The following is a 25,161-nucleotide window of genomic DNA, read 5'->3' on the forward strand; positions in this document are numbered from 1 at the left end:
TTGTCTCCTATTCCCCAAAGGTAAAAGAGAACAGTTTATAGGAAAAGAGCAATATAAGAGAAGTGGGAGTCAAATCCCTAATATTTTCCATTTTCTAAGTTTTCAAGAAAACAAGAAGAGGGAAGGACAACATCAAGTTCTCAGAGACATCATAACAGAACTCCAGATGTTGACGGCATATAGTGCCAAAAACGAAATATGCAGAAAAATCTCATGGAGAGACCAAGACTGGCGGAAAGAAGAACATCACTCTAGAAAGAGGATAGCCAAGCTACCTTTAAGAGAACTGTCAATCAACCCCCAAAAATCAACAGTTCTATGGCTTGTTTTTCTGTAAAACCTCTTGTGGATTAATACCACTCAGTTTTCACATGGCAAATTTTCTTATTTTTTATACCTGTAAGTGGCAATTTTCTTTACCTTTTATACCTGTAAGTAACAATGTAAATCCACTGCCATCTTCCCACTTCAAAATGAGCACAGTATTTTCATTACCAAAAGGTAAACCACGTTTGAATAGGCCCATTTAATAACAAATGACCACTTAATCCCTTTCCTTCTGTCTCCTGTTCCCTTCCTGAACAATTCAGTTCTACAGGTGGGGTGAAGCCGGGTAACCATGGCAGTAGAGTGGATGGGAGAACTGTAGTGGCCCAGAGCAGGCCATCCGTGAATAAACAGAGGAAGACTGTCCCTGAGAGGTGGAGTTCAAATGGGGTGAGAATGATACCTACACAGGAGAGGGGTGGCACCAAAAAGAGAGTAGTTATAGACAGAGGAGTTGAAGATCTATATTCATGCAAAAACATACACACAGATATATATAGCAGCTTTGTTCATAACTGGCAGAATCTGGAAGCAACCAAGATGTCCTACAGTAGGTGAATGGATAAAAATCTGGTACATTCAGAAAATGGAATTATTATTCAGTACTAAAAAGAAATGAGCTATAAAGCCACACACACACACACACACACACACACACACACACACACACACGGACGGACCCTTAAATGACTATTACTGAGTGAAAAAAATACAATCTGTAAAAGCTATATCCTAAACTATACGGCTCCAAATATGACATTCTGGAAATCGCAAAACTACAGTGACAGTAAAAAGATCACTGGGTTTGGGGCGGTGGGGTGTGAATAGGCAGAACAGAGGATTTAAGGGCAATGAAATTACTCTCTATTATACCATAATGATGGATACATATCATTATATATTTGTCCAAACCCACAGAAGGTCCAACACCAAGAGTGAACCCTAATGTGAACTACGGACTTCGGGTGATATCAATGTATCGATGCAGATTCATTTATTGTTAACAAATGTTCCACTCTCGCAGGCAAAGTTCATGGAGGCGGCTATGCATGGCGGGGGGATAGGCAGGGAGGATATAGGAAATACCTGTTCCTTCAATTTTCCTGTGAACCTAAAGCTGCTCTAAAAATATTAAAAAAAACTTTTTTGGTTGAATTTAAGATCAGATTAAATACTGTAGGAAAAAATTCAGTGAATTTGAAGACAGGGAATACTTTCTGAAACAGACAGGGGAAAAGGTTTAAAAAAAAAGTCTCAAAGGCCGCCAGGATAATATCAAGTGGTCTACCATACACATAAATTGGAGTCCCAAGGAAGGGCTCAAAAACATTTTTTGGAGAAATAATGGCTGACATTTTTTCCCAACACAATAAACCATAAATCTAATAAAACATTCAGGAAACATCAAGCTAAGGAAAAAAACAGAAAATAACACCACAGTATAATCAAACTGCTGATAAAAGTGATAAAAGGAAAAATCTTTAAAATATGTAGGGAAAAACAGCACACAGAGAAAGACAGATTACATGCAGAAAAACAAAGAATGACCTCACTTATCATTACATGTTACATTACAGTAGCAAATGGTATAGTATAATATGAAGGTACGCTTTGTTAAGTTAAAGAGTAAACACTGAAGCAAATTACTTCACTTTTAAAAACTTCAGTAACATGTAAAACTAAACAACAGTTTGGAGTTACATGTTAATATGGTGAAATTATGAAGAAGAGTATGATAAAATTTAAAACGGTGTTACTCCAAAGGGAGATGGGAAAGGCACATAGGGGTTTGAAAAATAATGAAAAATGTTTCTATTTCTTTAACTGGACTTACGATTTATTATTATTCTTCAGAGATTATCCATTTTAAAAATATTCTTTTACAACCATTCAGTATTTTATAAGGGACAGTTAACATTAACATCTTTCATTGGCTCTGGAACAGAAATCTCCATTTGGGAAAAATATCTCTGTCCAGAGATTCCTTTTCCCTTGTGATCTTTCCCTGTTAACTACTGTTTCCATCTTTAATGGCAAAGTCCAGAGCAATGTATAGTGTTATTTCTATAAAAGGAGGAAAACAAAAGAATGTATGTAGTCATTTGTGAAGACACAGAACACATCTGAAAGAATATATTTAGAAACTGGGGAGGGAAAAACGGGTGGCTGAGAGGGAACGGAAGACTTTTTACTATTCTCCTTCTGTTCTTCTGAATTATACTTTCTAAATAATACCTAGTCACAAAGTCTGATTTAAAAAAAAAATCACTTCAGCCTAGGCAGATAAAACTATAACAAAACAACTAAGAAATCTCAACTCTACCAGCTAGTAACTTGTTCAAGTGAAATAATTAGAAAAATAAGTTTTTAGACTAAGGATCTCAAAAACTGTGTATTTCCAATATGTACTTTCACATGAAAAGGTCAACTTAAATACAGCAAAATTTACCCAAAAGAAAATTGAAATCTTTGCGAAGAACTTCAAAAACTAAAAATGAGACTTTCAGATTTTTCCTAATTTGTGTCTTAACATTTTAAAGACAGCAACCCTGAAGTTTAATAAATGTCCCTGCCAAATGTTCACTTCAGAAATATAACTAATCACATTTTCATAATTGTGTCTTGGCTTTACACAATGATGTGCTTACGAAAAATTTAAATTTCAGATAAAAGTTATATGAGCTGTCCAAGTTACCAAACTAGACGCTGGCAAATCTATGCTTGGATTCTGGGACCCATTAATCCCCACACAATGTTTTCTCTAATACATCATGATAGTTTAAATATATTAAAAATAGCCTGTCCTTAAAACGACTCCCTTGCTACTGCTGGCAAACCCAAACTCCCCAATCTACTATCAAACGCCTTAAACTCAGTCTCTTTCTTAGCTTTCTTCACATTTACCATGGAATAAGACAAAATTTTAGGTTTTAAATAATTAGATTTTAAATAATTAGATTGGGTGCCCAATTCATTATTTCTTCTCACTTTTTAAAATCCATTATTTATGAAGAACTTACATAAACACAGTACCAAGCACTAAGGTAATAGAGAGAAGATAAATGTCATTGGCATGACCTGACCTAAGTGTTGTGATCAGAGTCAGACAAAGCCATGAAAGAAATGCATTTAATATCTACAAAAGGGACAGCCCTAAGATATAGGGCTATATAGCTTTTTGGATTCTGACTATTATTATTCTGACTAATATTAATTAAGTCGCCTAATTACAAGTCTTACAAGTCTAAGACATGGGAAGAACATGAACAGTATACAGAATACAGAATAGAATGAAAGAAGTAAATAGATCAGTTGAATAAAATCAACTGATATAACAACAAAACAGAAGTAGGTCATAACTTGAATCTAAAAACTAACTTGTTGAGACCACTGACTAAGGGGTTTAAAAAAAAAAAAAAATTAGACTTTTGGCCTGGCACTTAGGAGTTACAAGAAAGAATACAGTCAGAGAATATAGAGGCCTTCTGAATCATTAAAAAGAAAATTAGCTGGCAGAGAAGATAACCTCATAATTTGCAAAAAAGATTCAAACCAAAATCATTTGGGATGACATAATTACATTCTTACTGAGCAAGTATCTTTCAATGCAAGAAAAGAAGTTGAAGAAATGAATAATAGAAATTAATTAATGTAGAAATGTTTTAGAGAATCACATCCTTAGTATTAATGTTTGTTTTTTCATATTTAACTTATGTATTTGTACCATATAAGATAATTTTGCCTATTAGGGTAGAAGATCAGCCTTAAAATTCCAATATAAAACATGTCAGTAATTTACACTACTGATTATAATTTGAATTTCACCATAAACAGTGCCTTAATACCTAGTTTATTTCACTATAAACTTAAGGTATTAAGATTTATCATGTTTAAGGTTTAAATTTATTAGATATTTAAGATTTACTTTAACATTTGTGTAGGTTTGTCAGAAAACTGAACTACTTGACAAATAGTGAATATATTAAGTTATTTAAAACAGTTTAAAATTTTAACTGTAAAAGAAATAAAATATAATCAAAATCCTTTTAAAGTGACTGCTTAAATTTACTACATTTATCTAACAAGATTTTTAAGTTGAACTTTAAAGCTTGAGGAAAAACCAGGTTTTTAATGTTAATAAACTACATATTAATTCTTACAATCAAAGAGACTGAACAATCTTTTGTTTAAAAAAAAAGCCACCTTCAGATATTTCAAATCCTAAAGTCTTACTCAACATTCAATACCTAAGTGAAATTCTTCCTTTCCCATGAAAGCTTTCTTCTTTTCCATATATGTATCCATCCTATGCTAAATAAATTTGTCCCTATCATTCAAATTGCTAATTTACTGTATTCTAGTGGCACAATTTCTAATAAGAAACACTCCTCTTTTAGAAACATACAACTCCTTTCCAAGTTCATAAGCACTTTCAGAACATGGATCATGTCTTACACAACTCAGAGTATCTCCTGTGAGGAAATCCTATATATAGTAACCATTGGTGACTGATGAACTGAATAACCATCAATTTCTTTTTAAATGCACTATTACCTCTGTTACATCCCAATGATGTAAAAATTGATCCAAGTCTGTAAGGTAAAGAAGCACAGGGGAAAGCTGTGTCTGGATGACATGAGGAACTCCTCGGAGGTTCTGAAGCCAAGTCAACTCCTCTTTTGAAAACCCTAATTTAGGCACAAAGAAGGTCAAATTAAAAAAACTAATCACAAACCAAGTGACATTCTTCAAATTTTTTTTAAAAAGAGATGACATGTACCTTAAGTTAAATTCGTCATTAAACTACCTTGTTTTTTCTGAATTTCTGCATTTCATGTAGTATTTTTAAAAATGAATGGCTAGCAATGAAGACAGTAACAGTGATATAATTATGTACACAAATGATGTGCCGATCCAATCTCTAATACAGCAAGAAATAGCTTTTGCCCCTACTACAGAGAGGGGTTTACCACTTTCGTCTAAAAAAAGTGAAAGGAGTAACTTTCCAATTAATAGTAGCTTTAAAAAAGCAAGTGAACATTAAAATATATTCCTTCATATATATATATACACACACACACACACACACCAAACTATATTCTCTTATATAATAGCTCTTCAAATGTTTTAAAACTACTTTTTCCCTCCTAAATCTTTTTTTTTTATTTTGATAATGCATATGTAGTTCCTTCAACTACACCTTATACAAAATTTCTGCTTCTCTTACCTTCCTACTACACTTGGCCTAACCTACACAGAAAACTTGTCAAAGTCCCTCCTGAAAGACAGCTCTCAGAATGATCAGAATACCTGCGAAGTAGTCTGAGCCTAGCTATCTGCTTTCATGTTCAGATCACTGTTTCCTGAACAGGCATCACCTAGTTTGACAGCCACATCACACATCACTGACTCCTCATGAGCTTTCTAAAACCACTAAACCTTTTGCCAAGTACTACTATTACACTGAACAGGATATACACTAAACCTTTGTGTATATCCAAAACTATCAAATAAATATGTAAGAGTCTACATTTATCTTTTTATATAGTATTTATCTTGCAAGATTCAGTTCATTATCAGAATCTGTCAAGTTCTTTTTGGATTCTGACTTAACATATTAATTAAGTCTCCTAATTACAAATCTTCAAAAAATTTCAAAGAATCTCATTTTTATTACCCAACTACAAAACTGAAATGTTGAACTAGTACAATCATTTAAAACAATAGTTACTAGTTACACATCTAACTTACATTATTTCTAGACTCATTTTACTAATTTTGCTTTGAGGGCAAATAGAACGTAGAAAATGTTTAATCAAAATCTAATGCTCAAGTTGAACATTTTAAATATGTTTAAAATGGATATCCTGTTCATCAAATTTTTAAAGTATGCAATGGGGCTTCCTCTGGCTATTTGAATATAAGAGTCAAGTATCTCCACTTCTCTATAAACAAAGATAAGAATAAAGCTGAGAAATAAGACTAAGAAGAAAATGAAAAAATAATCATTTGACATTCAAATAATCTCCAAATTTTTGGTACTTGTACTGTGAGAGATTGAAAGATGAATCATGCATCTCCCTACCTCAAGAGTCTGACAATGTAGGGTACAAATAAAATTCCTTCAAAGATTTCCACTTATTAATCAATAAAAATCATTCTAAGATAGATAATTTATCATCTTCAAAACTTAGAACCAAATATATAAGACAGGAGATTTTAGGATAATCTTCATACTAGGTTTTTTCCCTTTAACTTGGCAGGTAAATGTGGTTACCTGTAAGTGTTGAAAATAAGAAGCTGAAATAGTCTACATCACTCATCAACCAGTCTTTAACTGAATACTTCCATCCAGAAAATGATGATCTATAATAAACAATGGAAGAACTATTATTACCATAAGTGAACAACCTGAAGACTCAAGAATAGCAGTCTATAACCATTTTTTCTTTATTGAAAACAAGTCTGATTTAATAGCTTAAAACCCATAGTATGTATTTACTTGATATATAAGGGGGTTCAAGTACCATAATATGGAAAATTTAACGTCTAACATTTATATTTATGTAGTTTTGTTAAAAAGCATAATTGGTCTACGTATATAACTTAGAAAATTTCCACACCATTTGAAAATCAGTTTTGCTTTTCAGTAGCTACGTATTTACTACTGGATTTTTATGGAGTCTTATCTTGCTTACTTTAAACAAGCTCCAGCTTCCAACCTAAGCCAAAGTATCTTAATTAGGCGAAGAATATTTCCATTTAACACCACTCAAAGATGACTATGTGTTCCTATACTTTGCAAAGCTGTAACTAGGTCTACTTAACAATAGCGCAGCTAAAGTACTGGAAGGGGACTCAAGGGAACAGCTAAATGTAAAGCAGCTTCTCATTAAATGAGGATTATCTGGTTCCTGCTATGAGACTGGTTTCCAGGGACTCCGTTAAAAACTCGATTCAAGGTAAGGCTCAGAAGGAAGAGAACAAGTATCAACCAGGAATATAGCATAAGGGGCTGAGAAAAATCAGATCCAACAAGATGAGACTACAAATTTTATCACAGATATCTGAATAAGTATCAGACAAAATTAGGAGTTTCTAATTCAACTAGAAGCACTTAATAAACATTTTTACTATTAAATGCATTTAACCCAATGAAAACAGGAATCAACTGCACCATCCAGTGGCTAAAAGAGGTCGCAAATCCATTTAAGAGTCTATTTTGGACCAACGACAAGCAACAGGTCACACTGTACTTAAAACTATGATGCCCACATATACTGTTCAAGCCAGAACACTTCTGAGAGCGAAAGGGGAATGCCAGTACTAATTTGCTGGGAGAAAAGAAGTAAATGAACTGCTCCTCACAGACCAGGACATATATTCATCCTCCTTAAAACCAAGCCAAATTTCTTAGTCCAAGAATTTCTCCCTTCTTAGAGATTTTTATCTAACATTTATGTCTTATGTTCCCCAATCTAGCTATAAACAAACTAGGGGCAGACAATAGGACTGAGCAAAGGCCAGTGGAACACCACAAGTACAATGGTATGAACAAAACATCAAACTCTAAAAAGTTCTAAGCGAGGGGTATAAAAGGTAGGGGGGCAGCAACCCTAAACACATTTAAAAAAACAAAATGAACACCAACAGTTTTTAGCTGATGGGTTTTTCCACACATAGAAGGAACTGATATTCTTTGGTGGTATCCTGCTTTTAGTTAAACTCCCTGATAGAACAGGGTATCAGAACTCCCAAACCTGAACTGAACTTGATTTCAGTCCCATTAATGTGACAAACGAAAATCATAAATGATTAAAGAAATATTTCAGGAAAATCTGGCAACAGTGCACAAATAGATGGGATTAAGAAGACTATCAGTACAGATGAGAGCTAGTTTATCGTCATGGTCAAGAACAGAAAGGGATAGTTTGAAGAGAAAACCAAAGATATGAAATAACCCCAGCATTATGTTGAAAGGAACTAAACATTATTCTTAAATTCAAATCTAGGAAAAGTGATACAATGATGCCATTTGCCTGAGAAAAGTTGAAAAATTCCAGTTTTTTTATTATTTTTTAAGAGATTAGTTTGAATGGGAACAATACAACTACAGAGACAGAGATCTAACAGACTTTGTAAATACTAAAAATCAAATTTCAACTTGGTGAACTTTCAACTACAAAGACAATCAGCTTTGAATTTAATGATTATGAACCCCTGTTATCTGTAAGGTAATATATTTTCTTAACACCCCAAATTTCCACAAAAAGAAAAAAGACCTTTGAAAACTTCCTTGACAAAAGTTAGGCATAAACATAACTGATGTTGATAAAAACATACCTTCCAAAGAGAATCAATTTCAAAGGGAAATGTTCAAAAGGTGATTTAAACTGAATGTTAAAAAAGATCCTCCATTAGTTACATCAAAGGAACAGAGTGCCCTCTAGTGGAAGTTAAACACAAGATCACTTGAGTTACATAAAAAGAAATAACATCTATATTTTTAAAGGCCTAGCTTTTTAAATAATTGCTTGCACTAGACAAAGAGTAGGGTTTTTCTTTTTTTTTAATTTCTAAGGGAAAAAAACATGGGAAATTAATAGATGGTTAAAATACTTAAAAATAAGACCAAGTCTCTCTCTAATGCTCACACAACAGAATAACCCTTGAATTTTCACATATAACACATTGCAAATAGCTCTCTTCCGCTACAAGGAAAAGTTATCATCAGTTATGAAGCATACTTTGGGTAACCAGATTCAAATATATGTCCTATACTGGTGTGAAAAGACTGGCAAACAAAGATAAAGAAAGTATACCAATAAAGTGAGCTACTCCTATCTAACTAGGATAGGGGATCTACACAAAAAGCCACAGGAAACTAGTCTTTAAATTTTACAGTTACAGCCTAGATTTCAATTTCTACCCAAAACCGTATCAGACCCTGTCCACGAGCCACAATCATTAATAAATATTGCTGAATACTAAAATACTGTCTGGTGACACAAACGAGGTGTTTAAGGATTCTTTCAACACTTGCAATATGAAACACTATTAGTTATAAAACCTTTCAGAGTAAAATGATAAAGCCACCGTTGAAAGCAGCCTGACAGTTACTTGAAAAATTAAACAGAATTGCCATATGATCTATCAATTCCACTTCTGCATATATAGCCAAAAGAATTAAAAGCAAGGACTCAGAGAGAGATTTGTACACCAATATTCACAGCAGCATTATAGCCGAAAGATAGAAACAACCAGTGTCCATCAACAGATGAATAAACAAAATGTAGCATATACACACAATGGCATATTACTCAGCCTTAAAAAGGAAGGAAATTCTGACACATACTACAAGGATGAACCTTGAAGAGTTATGCCGAGTGAAATAAGGAAGACACAAAAGGACTCCTTGTATGACACTTGGATGATTCCACTGACATGAGGTACCTAAATAATCAAAATCATGAAGACAAAACAGCAGTCAGCAGTCCCTGGGTGGGGCAAGGTGAAGGAGAAGTTATTATCTAATGGGTATAGAGTTTCAGTTTGGATGATGAGAAAGTTCTGAAGATGGATCGTGGTGCTAGTTACACAACAGGAATGAACTTAATGCAACTGTCCAGTTTTAACTGCACACTTAGAAGTACATTTTAACACACATACACACACACACACACACACACGATTTCAAGTGATTCCTTGCCTTGAGTCCACAAACTTATTTATTGCACCAACTACATTAATTTCTGAGCTCCCTGAAAGGAAGGTCTATATCACAATTACTTAACACCAAAGGTTTTAAGCATAGTACTCCCACCTACCATGGAACCCTTACTATGTTTTTGATTATTTCAACCCTTTTTCCAATCTATCTATTGAAATCATTGAACAAATAACTTGAAACAGTCTTGCTCTAGTGAACTTTAGCTAGCAATAATATCAAGTTTTAGCTGTTGCATTAAAAGCAAATAAAGGTAGTATCACTGTGATTTTAAAAGCCTTCTGTACTTCACAAATTGCCAAAAGAAGGGATGAGGGAAAAGATTATACACTTAAAATACAGCTCACTTGAGCATGCTACCTCATGTGCAGTATCCCAATAAGCATGGCAGCTAAACTTGAACTGAGTCTTCCCATAATACAGCAACGACTTAACCGAGAAAGCAAATCAGCAGGCAAACTTGGTAGGAAATATACAAGCTGGACCAAACACTGCTGAGACTCGGCTGGCAGAACCACCACAGTGCCTTCTTGTGGATCTAGTGGGGTAGACAGACATATTAAATTTAACTACAGACAATATACAAACCACAGATTAAATTAATAAAGCAGACTGATTATTTTCACTGTTATGCTAAATTCGAACATATCAATTACATGACCAAGTTCTATCATAAAGCATGTATGTATGGCTTAAGCTATTTTCTAAAGTAAAACATAACCATTATTCATTTAAAGATATATTTACTGTAATAATTTAATAACATCCAAGTGTCTTATTTGAATTATGAACTTTGATGGGGGATAAAGGGATTGGACTCAATGCAAAACAGTAAAAACCAAGCACTTTTGCTAAATAGTGGCAATTAACAGTATCAGCCTAATCTAAAGCAAAAGACCCCTTCATATAAGCATACTAAAACTACAAATTTAAATATACCCACAAACGGTGGAAACAAACCAAATGTCCACCACTGAAATGAATGGATAAATATAAGTGGTATTTCCACACAATGAAATACTACTCAGCAATAAAAAGAAATACTGATATATGGATGAATCCTGAAAACATGTTAAGTGCAAGAAGCCAGACTCAAAAGGCCCTATATTATATAATTCCATTTATATGAAATGTCCAGAACAGGCAAATCCACAGAGACAGAAATGTAGATTAGTAGTTGCCAAAAGCTGAGAAAGGAAGGAATGGGGAGGGACTACTAATGGGTACAGTTTCCTTTGGGGGATGATAACATTATTCAATGGTCATGATTGTATAACCTTGTGAATGTTAAAAAAATAACTGAATTATACACGTTGTAAAATGGCAAATTTTATGGTATATGAATTACATCTCAATAATAAATATAAATTATATATATGTACATATCCTAGAATGCTTTTGATATTTTTGCTTAAAATATTAAATAGTCCCAGGGATAAATAAGTATTAATATATGGAAGTTATACAAGATATCCATGATGTTTAAATAAATAATTTCCCACCAAAGCTTCGAAGGTTTTTAAACACCTGAATTTTAAATTTGTGAATAGCAGGTGAAACTTAAAAGACAATTTAAGAATGCAAAAAGCACCTACAACCATTAACCGAAAATTATTCTAATAAAGAATACTTACTCTTGCAAATAAATTTATAGTTTGATGTTTGCTTTTGTTTCGGCAATTTAATCATGACATAACTAATTTATAATAATTTAAAAGAAAGGCAAATCTGGAGAGCTTCCCTTAGAAACTTCTTTCCTAAATCAGGGTAGACCAATGATAACCTACACAGTTAAACAAACTCTTACCATAGATTCGGAGAGCAGTAGCTTGTAAGCTTTTTAGCAATTCTTTATGTGCTCGTGCTGCAGCAGTATGGATGATATCTATAAGCTGTGTTGAGAGCTCAGGGTTTCGGGAGCCAAGATGAGCAAGCTGCAGTGGTAAACCAGCCAACCAACGGGATAACACTTTACTACGATATCTAAGAAAGGCCAAGGAAGAACAAAATAAAGTATAATTTCAAAGACAAGAGAGAAATTTAAAGAAATTTTTAATAAAAGTAAGCCATAAAAAGACAAGTCATTTACCAATAACACCACATTTACTCATTTAAACATTTGAGAGCCTATGAGCTTGTCAGCATCATTTATTCAGCTGTAGCATTTTCTAAGGTTTTGCTCCCTAAATTAAAAAGTTCATGTAATTTGGGACACAATCTAAACTGTACTTTTATCTTAAAGTACACAGACACTACTTAACTCTTTGTGTACTACTTATCTTATTATTAGTGTTAATTATTAAACTATATTAACTCATGATGCATTCAATGTAGGGTGTCCCCACATTCAATGGCTTTGACTTGTGTCATTTCAGTTCTTTAGCATACTTGCTAAAGCTGTAATGTCTCCTTACTCAGGTAACAGCAATCACTTTTTCTGTCCCACAAAAGCTTAGTGGTTTAAGCATGACCTTTGTTGTCACACAGACCTGAATTTAAATTTTAGCTACTACCTCTACCATGTCACTCACCAATTTAACCTAAGCTTGTTTCCTTTGGTAAAATATGAGTAACAGTACCTATCCTTTATAGCAGTAGCATGAGATTTAGATACAAATTATGAAAAGCACCTGGCTTATAGTAAAGACTCAAATATATTCCAACAACTCCCTACATATGCTGAGGTATCCAAAATCTCTATCTTCCAATCAAACATCTCTTCTTGATTGTCTCAAATAAACCTCAAACTGACCATATCAAAAAACTAATTCCTTAGTTCTACCCTTTGTATTGTCTGTCTCATCTGATAACACCAAGCTAAGCCACAAACTCTCGTCATCTTCTATTGTCCTCATTCTCATACCATATGCCCCAATATGTCACTAAGGGCTAGTGGTTCAACCTCCATAATTTTTATGGAAAGTAAAAGATACTGCTATAGGTTGTTCCCACTATCCTTTAGCTGTAAGTGGACAAGTGAAAATATATGCTCAAAGAGGCTTTTATCTGCTCAGTTATGCATATAAAGATTGCTGGCACTATTATGTATGCTTCTTCATAAAATTTCAAATCTCTTTCTTAAATGCAACCAACTAGGATAAAAAGAGTGACCTTCTCCAAAGATTTAATCACTTTAGCAACTTATTTAAATAGACTGCAAAATAACTTGGTGAGAAAAAGAAATGCCAAATAAATGAAACCTTACCTGACTCTGTAAGATCTCACTTCTTCTTTTTGATAGATTTTACTGAAAAACTTCAGTAACAAAGTCCGAACTGGAAGGAGAAGGCCCCTCTGCTGATACAATGTATAAACTGCCTTGATGAGAGACTCTGTACCCTCTAAAAACAGAGAAAAAACAACTACATGTGAATAAAAACCGTTTCTTCACCAGCCCCCCAATTCCTCTAAAAGCACAGAGGTAGTTTTCTTTGTTCCAGTAACAAAGTAGATATTAGCCACAAACTCATGACTATCATGGAATTCCTACAGCAATGGCCTAATACAAAAGTCCAACCAATCCAAGATTACAGTATCAATTTTCCTAAGGGATAACAAAGCTAAATAGGAATAACAAAAATCAGAATACTAAAAAGGTGAATAAGATGGGAATAGGAACCAAATAGGAAAGGTCTGTTTCTGAATGAGAGAATTAGTAAGTCACACTAAAAACTAACTTAATGTAACATAACTTCAAGCTAGATAAAAGGTAAAGAGAAAAGCAGAATTCATTCTACAAGGATCAAGGAAAAAGCTCTGAAATTCTAGTCAAACTAGGTAAGAAGAGGACATTTCTTCATCACAAGGCTTGATGGCATTTCCTTTTAATAATACCTACCTCCTTTTACACTAATTCTCTAACCTAGAAGTCTTACCAATTTGCTTCAGAATGGACCTATCCATTGAGAAAGGGATGCTCAGAGCCATAAACAATTTGTGTTCAAGTAGATAGTTCTTTATAATTATGCTAGCTACCTTTTATGGCTTGAAGGTAATTAACTTGACTACATAGAATGTTTGAAAGTTATCCATTTAAAGCTAGACCCTAAATAGCATGCATAAGAGCTCCTTTCCTAAATAAAGATAAAGCAGCATCACCTACCTCTGTTTGGTTGTATCTCCATTAACCTCCACGATACCCCAAGCAATCTGTTCAGCTGCTTACTATTTAGCCTACAGCCATCTTCAAGGGTCTCTGTCACAAATTTCCGTATCATTTCTATCCAACTGGAATCCTTCTGCAAAGTTGAGGCATTTGCCAGGGAGACCATGATATCAGACAGTGTTAAATTCAGTAAGAGATGATCTACATTATTGGAGAGAATCATGCAATGCTTGATGCTAAAAACAAACAAAGACACACACATCTATAAGTGCCTGCTTCACTTAGAATACTTAAAATAATCTATTAATAAGTCAAACAATATTTCCTTCCAGGATAAATTGCCAAGAAGACAGGTATATAGGCACGATTTAAGACACTGTTTTGTGAATAAACCATTCATTACGGAACGAGGGTTGTTAAGAAGTCATGAATTAGAGTATATACTACTTAGTTCATTACCTATGTTGTTATTTACACAAAAAGTAAGGGCCCCTGTAACACTGCTTTTGGTAATCTTAGAAGTATTTGGAGATAAGACAACTTGAAAATCTCAACACACAAAGATTTTTTTTTTTAAGCAGATACTAGTATTTGATGGAGATCACAGCTGAACTTGGCTCTGCTTCTAACTAATCATGACTTAACAGAATCACTAACTTCTCCTGACCTGTTTCCTTACGTGTGAAATAAAGAGACTGGTCCAGATAAGCACTTTTCTGAAATAACATGATCTTGTAATTCACATATAAAAATCAGTTGTTTCTAGCCAAATTAAACACATTTCCTTCAAAATTGAAAGAAATGTCAAAAATCTCAAAATAGAATATCTTAATAAAAACAGTATTTGCAACTCAGACTAGATTCATTTCAGACTATAGTGTATTCAACAGCACAGCCCATTTATTTCATGTTTGGAAAAATGTAAAGTTGATTAAAGTTAAAAATATCTCAAACTTAACCAATTTTAAAGGAAAATGTAAATCCTGGATTAAGCATGAGCAAGGAAGGACATCTTGGTTTCCAACAAATACATAGAAACCACAAATACATGGGGAAGGAAATAAAAGAAATTTGGTGTTATTACAGCATCAAAGGTAGGGCTAGGAGTGATAAATGAACCTAGAGAGGTAAAATGGGACCAGATTACAAAGAGGTGGAGGCTAAGGACACTGAAATTAATTCCATAGGCATAGCAGTAACATGACTGAAAACTTCTTTCAGATGGATGATTCTGTGGATGGAACAGGAAAAATGAGAGTTATAAGACTATAAGCAAAGAAGCAGGTATATAGGTATTGTAGCAATCCAGGCAAGAGATGACAAGTGCAAGAACCAGGGTCAATGCTGGCATGGACTGGGAAAAGGGGGGACACATTTAGGAAGAATAAAAATTAGCTGGATTTGAAGTTTGCTTCAATGTACCCATGTATATGAGTTTTGGGATGGTGGGTATTGGAAGACTCAAGGGCTCTACACTGGTGACTGGGTTAATGGAGATGATATAGAAGAGAGAGGAGCAGTGATCCAGAAAATTAATTCTACTTTTGATATGTTGAGCTTAAAGTGTCTCTGGTATAGTCAGGCAGGGAAGGCAAACAGACAACTCAATGTACAAGTCTGATAACTCAAGGCAGAAGTCGGAGCTATTTAATAGAATTACCCGTATGACCATTCCTACCTCCAAAAGAAGCTGGGAAATCTAGTCTGCCCAGCTAAAAACTGGGAATTCTATCATTAAGAAAGGTGAGACTGAAAACTGGGCCAGATGACTAGCAATCTGCCATAAACCCAAAATTATTACTAGATTATTTGCCAAACTACTCAGCACCCAAAACCAAGGCACATTCTAAACTAACTAAACCACCCAAAAACTGAATTGCAGTATTTCTTCACCACAGGTAGAGCTTTCCAAGATTTATCCTAAGCAGATTTATCTCAAGCAGCATAATCTATTATTATCTAAAAAGCCTCAATGAACATTGCAAACTTGGGAAAATTCATTCTGCTCCTCCAATAACTTATACAAAAATTGAAAGACTAAACATATCAATTGTCAATTCTGAGGGAGGCAGGCCTCTGGGAAAACTCCCATTATCAGTAATTATAGTGTAGGTAATAAGAACTAATCCCCTTTCTGAAAATAACTTGAAAAGCTAGATGCAATTCTTTTTAAATAGTCTCTAAAAGCATTCAAGAGCTAATAAGATAATGAACATTTACTGGGCTCCAAAATTTGGGAAAAAGTGAAATCCCAGCACTCAAGGATTAGACATGAGGGCAATTGCCAATACGAAAGAAAAAGCTGCAAACTGAAGTAACCTTTCAGTGCACTCGGGAAAGTCAAAGCAAAGGGCCTGCCAAACATGAGGACTTTAGTACATTATCCCTACTTCACCCTTAACGGCTTCTTCTCTCCCAGGGTAAAGGTGAACTAGAAGTAAAAACAGCTCTTACATAAAAATCAATCACAGTTTAGTATCATCCCAGCAATTTAAGTAACAATTCTTCCCAACTAGATACTATATAGATTCAGTGCAATTCCAATCAAAATCCCAGCAAGCTATAAATTATCGACAAACTGATTCTAAAATCTGTAACAAAAGGCAAAAGACCTAGAATACTCATCACAAGACTGAAGCAGAACAAAGAGGACTCATACCACCTAATTTCTATAGGAAGTATGACTTACTATAGTCATAATAAGTTGTACAGTAAGACTTACTATACAACTACAGTAATCAAGGCAGCATAGTATTGGTGAAAGAACACACATCTTGATAATGAAAGAACACACGCATGATAATAAAAAAAAGAGCTCCAAAATAGACCCACAAAAATATAGTCAACTGGTCTTTGACTAAGGATCAAAAGCAATTCAATGGAGAAAACATTCTTTGCAACAAATGTTGCTGGGAACAATTGGGCAGAAATTCTAGAACTGAAAAACGTAGAAAATAAATTCAATGGATTTGTGTTTAATGACAATTGAACAAAACTAAAGAATTAAAATCTGAAAGATATGACAAAAGAGAAATAGGTAGAAGATTCAGTAAGTAAGTCGTACATACATTAATTAGAGTTTAAAGGAAAAAAGAGAAATGGGACTACTTCAATGTTTTAAAAAATGAGAATTTTTTAAAGACATTTCACTCAAGATCTCAGATTTACTAAGTCCACTGAATCGCAAAGAGAATAAAAAAGAAAACCACAACTGTATACAGCATTGCAGAAACTGCAGAAAACAAGGAGAAAAATGTTAAGGGGGAGAAAACAGGTAACTTTTAAAGTAGCAACAATTAGACTCATAGCTAACTTCTTAGCACAACAATGAAAACCAGGATACAGTAAAGTGTAATTGTCAGGGTGCTCAAAGAAAACTGCCAGACCTAGAGTACTATGCAGTACTAGACTGATATGCTCTGCTAAAACATCCTTTAGAAATGAAGAAATATTATTTTAAAAAAAAAACAAAAAACTCCAGCAGAATTAAATGATCCCAGATGGATGGACAGAGATATATATAAAAAATGAAAAGCAATAAAGGAGGAAATACATGGCGAGAACTCAGGTGGAAGATACAAGTTCTCCAAAATATTAATTTTTGCTTGGACACTCAATTTTTATCATTGGCTCAGATATTATCAGTGGTTTTCCTGGAATTGAAAGGCTTACTTTATTCATTTTTGAGAAAATATCTGCCAAATACCCAAGTCTGAATAACCTGTTCATCTGTTAGTCACTCTTTCACATTTAAATCATTGTGTCCAATACAGGAAAATACTCACAAATAGAATAATCACACAAGTATATTTCCCTCAGACAACCATCATTCTTTGGTACGTAGCCAAAATATGTGCGTATTAAAAATATGTGTTCTCAAGAGTCACGCCTTAATAAAATTAGTAATTTTCACTGCTTTATTAGTTAAGGACATTTTTAAGTGAAAATGGCACGTTCTTTTAAACTGTGAGTGCATGGTGGTGAAGAATACAATGTCTATTAGTACTGTTTTGGTGTCACTGCCTTAATTCATGCTAAGATACCAGCAGTTTTACCCAACATTGTCTTTATACCATCAGTGCAAATGTCGGAATAGTGAAAAAGGTAAATAATACCTTAATATAACTGTGAAAACAGTTCTCACCTTGGGCACCAAGGGTCACAGACCACACACTTTTAGAACTGCTACCTTAGATAAATGGCGTAAGAGTAAGCTGGCTAACATGGGGAAGGGAGGGATGAACAGGCAGAGCACACAACACTTTTAGGACAGTGAATCTATTCTGTATGATACTATCACAGCGGATACATGTCATTATACACATCAAAACTCATAGAATGTATGCTAAGAATGAACCCTAATGTAAACTGTGAACTCTGGATGATGATGTGTCAGTGTAAGCAACGTGTGACTCCGCTGTGGATGTGGATGCTGACAGCGAGAGGCTGTGCATCTGCGGAAGCTGGAGGAATTGGAACTCTGTACTTTCTGCTCAATTTTACTATGAACCTAAAACTGCTCTAAAAAAATAAAGTCTATTAAAAAACAAGAATGAAATGCTGGTATATACTACAACATGAATAAACCCTGAAGACATTATGCTAAGTGAAATTAAGCCAGACACAAAAGGATAAATATTGTATGATTCTACTTACACAAGACACTAGAATTGTCAAATTAATAGAGACGGAAAGTAGAACAGTGCTTCCGGGGAATTAGGAGGCAGAGAACATGGGGAATTATTGTTTAATAAGTAGAGTTTCAGTTTGGGAAGATGAAGAAGTTCTGGAGATGGCTGGTGGTGATGTGATGATTGCAAAACAACATACTGAATACCACTGAACTGGGCACTTAAAAATGGTTACAATAGTAAATTCCATGTTATGTATATTTTACCACAATAAAAATAAATATCCTTCTATAACTCTGTGTTTCAACATATGAAAAAATTTAGACATCAGGTCAAAAATTAACTGCGGGTACATTCGCAAGTGTGAAGACCACTGGCCCAGACCACTGTTGGCTCCACTGACTTGAACTTCTGTTGCCCTCCACAGGCTATCTGCTCCGTATTCAACGCACTTCCTTATGAAGTACAAGAGCAGCCTATAGTTTCTAAAAATGAATCACTGGGGAACCTTATGAAGAATTAGTTACCCTACCAATCCATTTTTACTAAAAATTCCACAATTTCACCATCTCAGCTTTTTCATCAAGTTAACGCTTTTCAGCTTTTCCATCTTGGCACAAATCATTTGATCAGGGCAGCCTCCCCTAGGACTCTACTCCCCTCCTCGCCATGAAACATCAGGACCAGCTCCTTATTATACACTCTTTTGTTACCCTAAACTCTTCCTTCATTAACTTTATCACAGTTGGTCACTGATTAAAGAATCAAAGAAGTAAATGTCTCCCTTATTAGACTATAATCCACAAGAACTGGCACTCCGCCTATATCCTTTACCACTAAATGCTCACAAGTACTATACCAAGTGCCTTGCACATATTACCGTGTTTCCCCCAAAATAAGACCTAGCCGGACAATCAGCTCTAATGTGTCTTTTGGAGCAAAAATTTTACTATAAGATTGGGTCTTATATAATATAATAAATATAATACAATATGATATAATACAATACAATACCAGGTCTTATATTAATTTTTGCTCCAAAAGATACATTATAGCTGATTGTCTGACTAAGTCTTCCTTTTGGGGAAAAACGGTATGAGTCCAATAAATGTGTTGAATAATGACTGTACACCCATATACTACTGGATAATTTACTTGTATTTAATGGTCTACCAAATTCCAAACATCCTAACCATGATATACTCTCATTTTGATGAAAATTACATATGGAACCTCTTACCAAAAAAAAAAACAACAAAAAAAAAAAAACAACCACACACATACAATTCTATTCAGGAGTTCAAAGACTTTGTGAAACTTATCCATGGACCTGACTAAAAACTTTTGCTCTAGTAAGAAATTATATGTGGGGATGGAATATCTTGTTCAAGAAAGTCTCTCCCGATTTGACTCTGTCCTCTCCGTCTCCAGATACTCCCTAAATTAATCTCTCTAAAACATACTTTTGATCCAACCAAAAGTCTTCAATGCCAAAAGGATCAAGGCTGCAAGATAAATGAATTTCAAAGACAAGAAATGACTTTCCGCATCAAGGCTAGTGAAGAGCAAAAACCAGATTTGACCCAGATCTGCCCGATGCTCTCCCTTAACCTAATCCTATAGCTTCCTTGTAGGGTACCTGCTCCGGGTAGTATTTCTCATCCCTTGCTTCATTTCTGCCTGCTAAAATCATATTCATGCCCAAATACTACTCTTCAATACAGCTTGTCTGTTTATCCTAACAAGGATCTGTCTCTTCCTATGAATTCTATAACACTTCTTACATACTGACATTTATATATCGCCTTACGTTACATATGTAAATTCACTTTTCCTGTCAGTTTTTGAGCTCTGTTTCTCAGCTTCAAACCCAACCTTCTACACTCTGCTCCATGAACCTGGGGCTGGGACTCTGAGCTACATTTTTTTCTTTTGCAGCTGGTTTCTTGTTAGGCTCTGCCAATAAGGGGGTAATAGAAAAAACTGAAAAGCTATAGGAGGAAGAAGGGATGCTCTCCTTTCTGTTTGCTGCCTAGTTCTGTTTTTGCTTCCTTCTGCTGCTGGGGCAACCCAACAACTCTTCTTCAGGCTAGCAGCAGTTCATTCTAGTAGCCACAGCTGATTCCACTTGGCAGTTTTTCTGATACAACACGAGCATCAATCCTAATGTCCCTAAGAAACACGAGCACCAGCCAGCCAGAACCTCCTTTGCAGAATTCTGGAGCCCAGCCCCATAGGGCCCCTCTTCTGATCTCAAAGACGTTAGCACCAGCTGAGCACCAACCCCTTCTCCAGAGGTTTGAGTTTTGGCTTCTCATAGCCTTTCCTCCAGATTTCTTCCCTGTTCTGTTCTCCGAGTCCTAGAGATAGCAGCCACTTCCTGCAATTGCTACCTCCATAATATCTTACTGTTACCTTGTCTTTTCAGTTTATACCTAGTTAGCAATTTTTATATTAAATTCTGTTAAAATCACTGGTGTAGTTTCTGCCTCCTGACTGGGCAATGGCACACTCTTTTGCCAATTTTATGGGTTTTTTTTTTACTGATTTTATAAAATCGCTCAGGAGAACAAGGAGTATACCTTAAGACATCTGACTATCTCTACCATGCTACTTTGTTTATAGTAAGCATCCAAAATAAATATTTGGTAAAAGAATGAAAAGCTCATCTGCCTGTGACACAGCCTTACCACTTCTGAGCATATCCTCTGAACCCTGCACAAACAGCCTCATTGATTCTCTAGGCGCTTTCTTCGTGTTGACAAATTTAAGAACCTTTTAACAGACTTTAAGGTCCCTTCAAGTGTTTGCTCCCTTGAAGGAACTGCACTGTTAGTGCTCTAGCTTGTACCTACCTAACTTATCAAATTTTACTAGATAACTTGTTTTTAGGTTATCTGCTCTCAGTTGAAGTAAACATTTTAAATAGTTTCAAGGCTTACATTTTGTTAACTCCATCTTCTAATCCAAAACCCTTTCTTTCTGCTTATTTTAGACAAGAAAACTATTTTTCTCCAATTCTCATTCTTCCTGCAGGCTATGTTACTGATAACACACTAATACTGATATTAGTTTCAGCTGATATATGAGAGCAACACTAGGTGACTTTAAGATACTCTCTTGCTCAGAGATAATTACACAGTGCCTCTCCCAAAGAAACCACCCACCTCAGCAAATTTTATTAAACTCCTATTTACATAACTTTATATTTGACACTCATTTAGCACAAAACAGTCACTCTACAGATTTCAAAAACAATAAAAAATTTTTTTAAAAGTGAAAACACATAAAAAATTAAACCAAAGTCCCAAGGCGTAAAGTGACTTGTACAAGATCAGCCAAACTACTGCTTTTATTTTTATTTCACAAAAATCTAGATATAAACACCGTGTAGAAAGTCCTAAGTTAAGGCTAATTATTTTCTGATAATTTCAGGTTAACCACTTTTCAAGTCTGTACAGTGACAAAGAATCACGATACCTTTTATTCATCTCTTTCCTTCTGTGCTTGGTTATTTCTTTTAAGGCATATGGAAAATGACTCATAAAATGGTGTTTGAAATCAATAAGATAATTCTTTCGAAGCCACGACTCCTATTAAAATAAGCAAAGATTAGAAAAACCTACTAGACACCATTTAAAAATAACCAATAAAACTTAAACCAGAAATTTGATAACCTGTCAATATTCAACTGTAAATTTACCATTATAGTACCCCTTCTGCTATGACATAGTATGTATATAAATTTTAAAACCAGAATAAACTGTTAGGACATCCAATTTTTCACCCACAGATCTTTTTGGCGTTTAAATAATTACTTTTACTTGCTGTTTAAGAGAAAAACAGTATTTATTTACTGTTTAAGAGAAAAAGGGAGAACGCAAAGGGGAGTGCTTCTCTAGCGTTCTTCAGCAGTATTTGTGAATGTATCATTCTCTCCTACTTGAAATAGTCTAATTCCAGATTACAACACTCTTATTTCCTCCTATCCAGAGGACCAACCATTCCATTTTGCCAGGGACTGAGGGGTTTCTTGGGATGTGAGACTTGAGGTGCTAAAATAGCAAGTCACCGTACAGTTTTGTAGTATCCTTTACTGGATTCTTCTCTTCTTCCTGGCCTATAGACTCAACATCTCCTGGTGGACTTCTAATAGGCACCTTAAATTTAACATGAATAAAATGAACTGTCATTTAGACCGTAACATATTAATCCTTACACCATTAATCCTTGCTCCTCTTTCCTTCACTATGCACACCAGCAGTCCAGCTGGCTTTACCAGAATCGAGCTGCTTCTCACCACTTTAACCACTAGCTACTATTATACTCCAAACCATCTTTGTCGCTTACCTAGGTTACTGGTAATAGTCCTAACTGGTTTCCCTGCTTTTCCTCTTGCCCCACAAGTCAATTCTTTACAAAGCAGCCAGAATCATGATTAAAACATATCATGCTTCGAAATAATACAGGAAAGGAGAAAGAAAATAGGTATGTAGGTAGAGCAATGGGATGGATGGTCTGAGTTTGGGCTCCACAATTTTGTTAGAGCTGGATGGTGAGCACATGTGAGTTCATTAATGTTCTATTTGTAAATTCAACATATTACAGTTAAGTAAACATAATTCAGATCATGCTACTCCTCTGCTCAAAACCATTCGATGCTTTTCACCCCACTCAGGTTAAAATCCAAATTCCTTATCATGGGCCACAGGGTCCCGCATGATCTAGCCACGGTCACTTTTTCTCCCTCATCTACCATTTTCCAAGTACGTCACTTGCACAGGCCTTCCTGCCACTCCTCAAATATGTCTAACTTGTTCTCACTTGAGGGCCTTTGCACTTGCTGTTCCCTATGCCTAGAAGGCTCTTCCCACAGGACTTCACAAGACTTGCTCCTTCATTGACATTCAAATGTTATGAAAGCATTTCCTGACCACCTATTTTAAATAGCTCCCCCTCACTCTGTTGCAGCACAGTCTGTCTTTACCTTGCTTTATTTTCATCTTTCTTCCTAGTACTGACATTATATATTTGTTTACCATATATCAACCCCACCAGAAGGTAAGTACTGTGAAGGCAAGCCCCTTGTCAGTCACGTGTCTCTGTATTCCCAAAGCCTAGACCAGCACCTGGCACATTGTAGAGCAGTGCTATTCAACAGACCTTTCTGCAATGATGGAATTGTTCTCTGTTGTCCAGTAAGTAGCCACTAGCCACATGCTGCTGAACACTTAAAATGTGGCCAGTGTGACTGAAGAATTGAATTTGAATTAAATAGCCACATTTACAGATGATCAATAAATCTTTGACAAATGATTGTACATGGTTTCATAAATTCTAATCCCTCAAGGGAAAAAGACAACAGCTATATAAGACATATAGACAAAAAAGTAGAAAGTATTAAATACAAAGCTAAGGGGCAGCCTGTTGGTTAGAGCGCAGTGCTCTTAACAACAAGGTTCCCGGTTCGATCCCCACATGGGCCACTGTGAGCTGCGCCCTCCACAACTAGATTGAAACAACTACTTGACTTGGAGCTGATGGGTCCTGGAAAAAACACACTTAAATAAATAAAAGTTAAAAAAAAAAATTCAAAGCTAAGACACAACAAAATTTCTATAGCATATAACTATAATACTGACCCTAAGGCTATTAACACAAGAGCATAAAAACCCAAGTAAATTAAAAAGTTAATGTTAAACTGTTTTTCACTTTTAAAACTACCTATACATTAAGGATATACATACTGTATCAGAAATAAGCAACCTCAGCTCAGTAAGGATCTGAGTACTCAGGCACTACAAATAAGAGTAAATGTACCTTGAGATTTCAAAGCAGAGATCAAAGATTTTAAACTCCTAACAAGGTTTTAAAAAAATACTACTTGAATAAAAATGAAATGTCTCAACTGTGTAACAAATACTAATAAACTAAATGCAGTTAGGAAACCTGAAAGCAGTCAGTGATTCTAAGATTGCACCTTGATTAGGATTCCAATTCATCAATAGAAAACCTGTACATTTTCCAAGAGAAAAAAGGCCCAATGCAGCCTGTGGTACACGACTTGAGTTTAAGGCCAAGGAACGCCATTGCATTCTTCCTAAAGTCTGAGCTGTTACAGTCATCCAACATTTTATACTAAGCTATAACTGAAGATAAATGAGAAAAGGGAACAAACAGTGGTAACAAAAAATACACTAAAATGAATTTTCATGTCACTTTATACAACTAATATACGTATTTATACTTTGTCTCTAACATATCCAGTTACTATAGTCCAACATAATAATTTGCTAAGGTAAATTAGAGAATTCTACCAGTGGGTGCTTTTAAATATCCTTCCTAAATTAACACCCCGCCCCCCAGTTTAT

The 25,161-nt window shown here is 34.9% G+C and overlaps 1 protein-coding gene across 2 annotated transcripts in view; it reads right to left on the minus strand.

The window, feature by feature from the left end:
- Nucleotides 1–25,161, minus strand: part of TEX10 (testis expressed 10) — a 42,214-nt gene that overhangs the window by 8,635 nt on the left and 8,418 nt on the right. For both annotated transcript variants that reach the window (XM_033122486.1, XM_033122488.1), the window contains exons 5-11: nt 22,271–22,383; nt 14,157–14,395; nt 13,260–13,395; nt 11,862–12,037; nt 10,415–10,592; nt 6,605–6,693; nt 4,882–5,015 (exon numbers count right to left, since the gene is read on the minus strand). In XM_033122486.1, coding sequence (XP_032978377.1) covers nt 4,882–5,015; nt 6,605–6,693; nt 10,415–10,592; nt 11,862–12,037; nt 13,260–13,395; nt 14,157–14,395; nt 22,271–22,383 — 1,065 coding nt within the window. The remainder of the gene's footprint in view (nt 1–4,881; nt 5,016–6,604; nt 6,694–10,414; nt 10,593–11,861; nt 12,038–13,259; nt 13,396–14,156; nt 14,396–22,270; nt 22,384–25,161) is intronic.

The sequence above is a fragment of the Rhinolophus ferrumequinum genome, chromosome 12 (genome assembly GCF_004115265.2).
Source record: "Rhinolophus ferrumequinum isolate MPI-CBG mRhiFer1 chromosome 12, mRhiFer1_v1.p, whole genome shotgun sequence".
Taxonomy (NCBI): domain Eukaryota; kingdom Metazoa; phylum Chordata; class Mammalia; order Chiroptera; family Rhinolophidae; genus Rhinolophus; species Rhinolophus ferrumequinum.